This window comes from Cebus imitator, unplaced genomic scaffold, assembly GCF_001604975.1.
Source record: "Cebus imitator isolate Cc_AM_T3 unplaced genomic scaffold, Cebus_imitator-1.0 Scaffold134, whole genome shotgun sequence".
In the NCBI taxonomy this organism is placed as follows: Eukaryota; Metazoa; Chordata; class Mammalia; order Primates; family Cebidae; genus Cebus; species Cebus imitator.
Genome location: NW_016107449.1, coordinates 2,283,858 through 2,289,698, shown reverse-complemented (window position 1 = coordinate 2,289,698; position 5,841 = coordinate 2,283,858). Strand labels below are relative to the sequence as shown.

The window sequence follows — 5,841 nt, the reverse complement described above, 5'->3', positions numbered from 1 at the left end:
GAACTGGACCTCAAAGGGCTGATGGGGAAAACAGGATCTGAATAGAGGCGCAAAGGAAAGAGGTCAGGCGGGTGACCCCGGGAGGGCTGGGCGGGGCGGGGTTATCGGTGACCCTGGAGCTGGACGGAGACCTAGGAACCTGGGGCGGAGTTGGCAGCCGGAGGGGGCGGCGGAGGTGGGAAAACGGGGCGGGGCCGGAAAGGACTCCAGGGCGGGGTGAGGCCAGGCGCCTACACCCAGGAGCTGGGGCGCCGAGGGGCGCCGGCCCCAGGGGTGCGAGCCCGCCGGGTGCCCGCAGCGGTGGGGCGCGCGGCTCTGGGATTGGCGGGCGCTCCGCGGTTCTCGCAGCTCTTCAGCGGAGCTGGGAAGAGCCGCGCGTCTGCGCACCAGCCCCCGCCCGGGGCCCGCCGCCCGCGCTCTCTCGCGCAGCGCTAGCTTCCCCGCGCTCCGCAGTCCAGCACCGACACCCCTGGGCATGAGCGCCCCCTCGACGCTGCCCCCTGGGGGCGAGGAAGGGCTGGACACTGCCTGGCCCCCCGCAGCCAACGCCAGCAGCGCCCCGGCGGAGGAGGAAGAGGTGGTGGCGGGGCGCGGGGGCGCAGGGACGGCGGGCATGGTTGCCATCCAGTGCATCTACGCGCTGGTTTGCCTGGTGGGGCTGGTGGGCAACGCCCTGGTCATCTTCGTGATCCTTCGCTACGCCAAGATGAAGACGGCTACCAACATCTACCTGCTCAACCTGGCGGTCGCCGACGAGCTCTTCATGCTGAGCGTGCCCTTCGTGGCCTCGTCGGCCGCCCTGCGCCACTGGCCCTTCGGCTCCGTGCTGTGCCGCGCGGTGCTCAGCGTCGACGGCCTCAACATGTTCACCAGCGTCTTCTGTCTCACGGTGCTCAGCGTGGACCGCTACGTAGCCGTGGTGCACCCTCTGCGCGCGGCGACCTATCGGCGGCCCAGTGTGGCCAAGCTTATCAACCTGGGCGTGTGGCTGGCTGCCCTGCTGGTCACTCTCCCCATCGCCATCTTCGCAGACACCAGACCAGCTCGCGGCGGCCAGGCCGTGGCCTGCAACCTGCACTGGCCACACCCGGCCTGGTCGGCAGTCTTCGTGGTCTACACTTTCCTGCTGGGCTTCCTGTTGCCCGTGCTGGCCATCGGCCTGTGCTACCTGCTCATCGTGGGCAAGATGCGCGCCGTGGCCCTGCGCGCTGGCTGGCAGCAGCGCAGGCGCTCTGAGAAGAAGATCACCAGGCTGGTGCTGATGGTCGTGGCCGTCTTTGTGCTCTGTTGGATGCCCTTCTATGTGGTGCAGCTGCTGAACCTCTTCGTGACCAGCCTCGATGCCACCGTCAACCACGTGTCCCTCATCCTCAGCTATGCCAACAGCTGCGCCAACCCCATTCTCTACGGTTTCCTCTCCGACAACTTCCGCCGATCCTTCCAGCGAGTTCTGTGCCTGCGCTGCTGCCTCCTGGAAGGAGCTGGCGGGGCTGAGGAGGAGCCCCTGGACTACTATGCCACTGCTCTCAAGAGCAGAGGTGGGGCAGGGTGCATGTGCCCCCCGCTTCCCTGCCAGCAGGAGCCCCTGCAACCAGAACCCAGCCGCAAGCGCATTCCCTTCACCGGGACCACCACCTTCTGAAGAGTCCTCCCCCAACCCGCCCTGCATGGCCACCTCTCAAGGGGCCGGCACCATTCCTACAGCCCCGAAAACTGCATCTCCTGGATGCTCACCTAAGCTCCACCACCTGTTCCTTCCAGCAGCGCATGTGCCGGCTGGGGAGTGTCAGAAGTCTGCTGCTGCTCTCCTCTCCCCAGCACTCTGGCTTTCAGAAGGATGCTTTGGGTAGGACTCCTTGGGAACTGGGCTAGGATATTAATAATTCCTGAACCTCTGGCTGTTCTTCAAGGGCTGGGAAGCAGGAGGTGGTGAGAAATGAATGGCCCCTGTGTGTGACTCGTCACAGCCGCTGCTTTGGAGAGAACTTAAGAGGGTGAAGGCAGGTAGCACCCTTCCTCGCTGCAGACGCTCTGCCTTGTGGTGGGAGAACAGCTTGCACAGAAAAGAGGAGGAGGAAGATGCCCGCAAGTACCTGTCCTCTGTGTCTCTTCCTGGGCTCTTGTTGCTACGTGAGACTTATGTCAACAGAGTGGGACACTTGCTTCTCTTCCCCCTCACTCCCCACCTGGGGAAAATACCTGCTTGCTGTCCCAAGTGCCTCCCTGGGGTGTCCTGGGCTGGGAGCAGTCTACCTGTGAGTAGAAAAGGTTTGGAGAGGCATGGCATGGGGTTTATTGCAAGGCATAAAACCAGGTCAGTAATAACAAAGCAGAGAAGATAAAAACCTCGTTTAGCTTCTATGATGTAATTTTTGTCCCTGATCCTTTGATGTGGGAAAATGAGAACTCATTAAGGCAGCAATTTATACTGTGGTGGTGAGTGGGAGGGGAGCCATGGGCGGGGAAAGAGCAGAGAGCAGCGAGGGATGGGAACCAGCCCAGGTTTTACACAGAGGAGGCAGCGTCATCACCCACTATTTTAGAATGTCATCGTTCAGTAAAACATCAGCCACATTAGATATTAACGCGTAAGTTGAACACAATAAGAGGCTGTAACTTTGTTGACTGATGTGTTAACCAAAGGATAAATCATCTTTCCCAAGAGGAAAGAGCATAAGAAGAGCTTTAATTCTGCTTTCTGATAAAAGCAGGGGAGGGGGTAAAGGAGAACTTGCAACACTTATGTTAGCATCTGGTGTAACAACAGAGAAACATGTATGACGTGCTGTTTGTGGGGCCCCACCTGGCTTCACATTCAGAGTTAAGCTGCCAGCCTGGGTTTAGCCGCCAGCCTGATTCTGGATGACCATTCTGATGGTGTGGAGAAGTTGGTGTGGGGAGGGGGAGACACAGCCAAAGGGCAACACCCTATGCTATTTCGAGTGGTCAGCCTCACAGACCGCTCAGAGAATGCACAGCCAAACTAGAGACATGACTATAAAATGGAAGTTTCAAAACTAAGTCACAGAACCCTGTGATCTTGCAAACACAAGGGAACACACACAGAGACATCAACCATCCCTGATTTTCAGTACCCACCAGGGTTACCTTGGGCATTTAGAGTAAGTCAGTCCCATGACTGTGGGTCTCATGTAACCACAACGACTTGGAGGTTTTTAAACTGCAGTATTTCTTTGTTCTTCAGTGTCTGACAATGCCTGCCAGGATGGGCACATGATAAATGTGGTTGAACGGAACTGCAGGGACCACCCAGGGTGGTAGCAGTGAGGTGAGGGGTTCACGGCACTGACGATGGTCCCTAGGGCTTCTTCCCAGCTTGTGTGTGGGGATGGGGGTCCTTTCTTTAGTCCCCCAGTGATCAGGCTGGGCAAACTCGCTGATAAACAAGGCAGGGCACTGACCAGGAGTCTTGGTAACTCCAGTGCCTGGCTGCCCAGGTTAGCACGGAATAAGACACATTCTATTTAGAAACTTCAGCCTTTTTAATGCAGCTGATGAAAGTTGAAGGTGAGGCAGCTGCAGGTGATGGAAAGAAAAATCTCTGAGAGGCAGGAGATCTCAGCCTCAGCTACTTTGTGAGCAGTGATTTAACCTCTTTAAGCCTCAGTTTCGCACTTGAAATAGGCACCAAGGGAGGTTTCAAGTTTCGAGCTCTTCCCGGCTGTAAACTCTGTTTTGGCAGAGATGCTGGGGAGACACGTGAGTCAGACAGTGGAAGGGTAGGAGGCAGCACGCTCTCTGCCTAGTCTTCTTTCCATCACTGCTGATAAATGAGTGTGAACACTGCCCTTGACCCTGCAATCATGTCATGCAGGTGGTGGCTGGGTGGGGGTGGGGGGTGATCCGATCGACTGCTCTGTTCTTTAACTTCAGGGCCTTTTCAATTCCTGGCAGCAGCAAGGCACCTGAGCACTCGTCAGAGCTGCATTTGGAGCCCGTCAGCAGTGCTGCCAGCTTTACTTCCATCAAACCCAGGTTTTTGTAGCAACCAGTTGAGTGAAACCCTTCCTTGTAGTTTGTGTGCAGAAGATTTCAGTGAATTGAAGTCATGAGCCATACAGCCAAGGTCCTGAGAGCCGTTGACCTATGTCACCTGCTTGGGAGGCTTGCTTTGATGGTCATCTCGTTGTGCCTGCTAAGACCAGGAGTCACAGCTTTTGACATCAATGTGAATAAAAACATTTCCTGCCAAAGGTAGAAACAGCCTTTGCTCATCCCTCCACCCATCAGAGATCTTGCTGTTTCTTTTTAAATTGCCTTTAATTTACTGTTCCATGGCAAGCCAGGTGTTACATGTTCCCAGATGATCAGGAAGATGGTAATTGGACGTGACAAGCTGTCACTGAACAGGATAACTGCCCAGTTTGCTCTGATCTGTGAGCAAAGATGCATATGCCTTTCACACTTGTCTGTGAAGTCTTGGCTTCACCTTTGTTAAAGTCATCATAGCTGGCATTCCTTAGGTGCTAGAGGTGGATGCAAAGGGTCGACTGACTGCCACATGTTTTGGCGGCACTGCGTCAGAAACCAGATTCACTGCCTCAGACATGAATCCTAGCAAAGGTGGCCATTGACACTCTTCTCTGAGAGGTTGGAGGTAGTAAACCACCCCTATCTACCACATTGTCATGCAGTAAGTAGATGACAGCATAGCCTCCGATTCCTTAAGAACGAATGTCAGAATCCTAGGGCTGCATTTTCTGAGACAGCTCCACTATGGTGTACACCGTCAGCCAGCAGCACACCCCGGAAACTGTCCTGCTGACCTGTGTGCAGTTGGGGATACATGCGGACAGTTCGCTGAGTGCTTCTCTCGGGTGGTGCAGCCAGTTTTGAGGCAACACAGAGAGTCTACACAGGCAGCTTCTGCCTTCATGGAGCTTAGACACTAGTGGCCAAATACAGGCGTTCATCAAATAAGCAGAGAAATGAGGGTGCAGTTCTAAACCTAAGTAAGCACTCTACAGTAAAGGAATCTGCCTTCTAAGAGATGACGATAAAGGAAGCTGCCCTTGACTCAGAGCAGGCTTCCCCCAGGAAAGCGGCTGGAGATGACCTCCTCTGAAGGGTACCTATGCATTAACTAGGAGAGGAAGGGGCGGGGCACGGGGTGTTCCTGTAGGCTGTAAGCAGCGGGAGCAGCATGTGCAAAGGGCGTGCAAAAACAAAGCAGAATAGTAACAGGCACAGAAGGGCTCAGTGTGACCAGAACACGGACCACAGGGGTGTTTGAGGCTCTGGCAGGCATTTAAGCAGGATCCCAGCATCTTCTATGCCACCTCAAAGATGAGGACTTTGCCCTAAGAGCCATGTGTCAGCGGTGGCAGGCTCTAATGAGGGACTTGGGTCTGTCTGGCAAGAGAAGCCCATCAAAAGCTCTGGGGTCCTTGTGAAATTGAGGCTTGCGCGCCTCCATCTTCAGGGAGGGTCTGGCAGGATGATCATGTCTTTCTTTCCAACTTTCATCAGCTTTGTATCAACTGAAAGGCAGGGTCCTGATCCTGTGAAAGAATTGACTTGAGTGTCTAACAGTGGGGGCACTTTCTGGAATGGGGGAGAAACAACATAAAAAAAAAATCCAAGGTCATTAACAGTGTTGCCTAGAATGTGAGTATTAACTTTCTACACATGAAAACATGGCTTTCTATTGTCAATAGACACCATGCGCACCTGCTGCATCATAGGACTTGAAATGACTGGATTCCTGGGGCTCCATCTCTGCCTGGAGAGTGAGGCCGCCTAAGGTCAGCACTCACCCAGTGTGGACACATGGCAAATGGGGAGAGGGAACAGACTGAGAGGCACACAGACTGGGCGGAT

The 5,841-nt window shown here is 55.1% G+C and overlaps 1 protein-coding gene across 1 annotated transcript; it reads left to right on the top strand.

Moving 5' to 3' along the window:
- The first annotated feature begins 309 nt into the window (after window positions 1–309).
- On the top strand, window positions 310–2,679 carry SSTR4 (somatostatin receptor 4). The gene has a single exon (XM_017541477.2). The coding sequence runs from the start codon at window positions 476–478 to the stop codon at window positions 1,640–1,642; it is 1,167 nt and encodes a 388-aa protein (XP_017396966.1). The 5' UTR covers window positions 310–475; the 3' UTR covers window positions 1,643–2,679.
- Window positions 2,680–5,841: the final 3,162 nt, after the last annotated feature.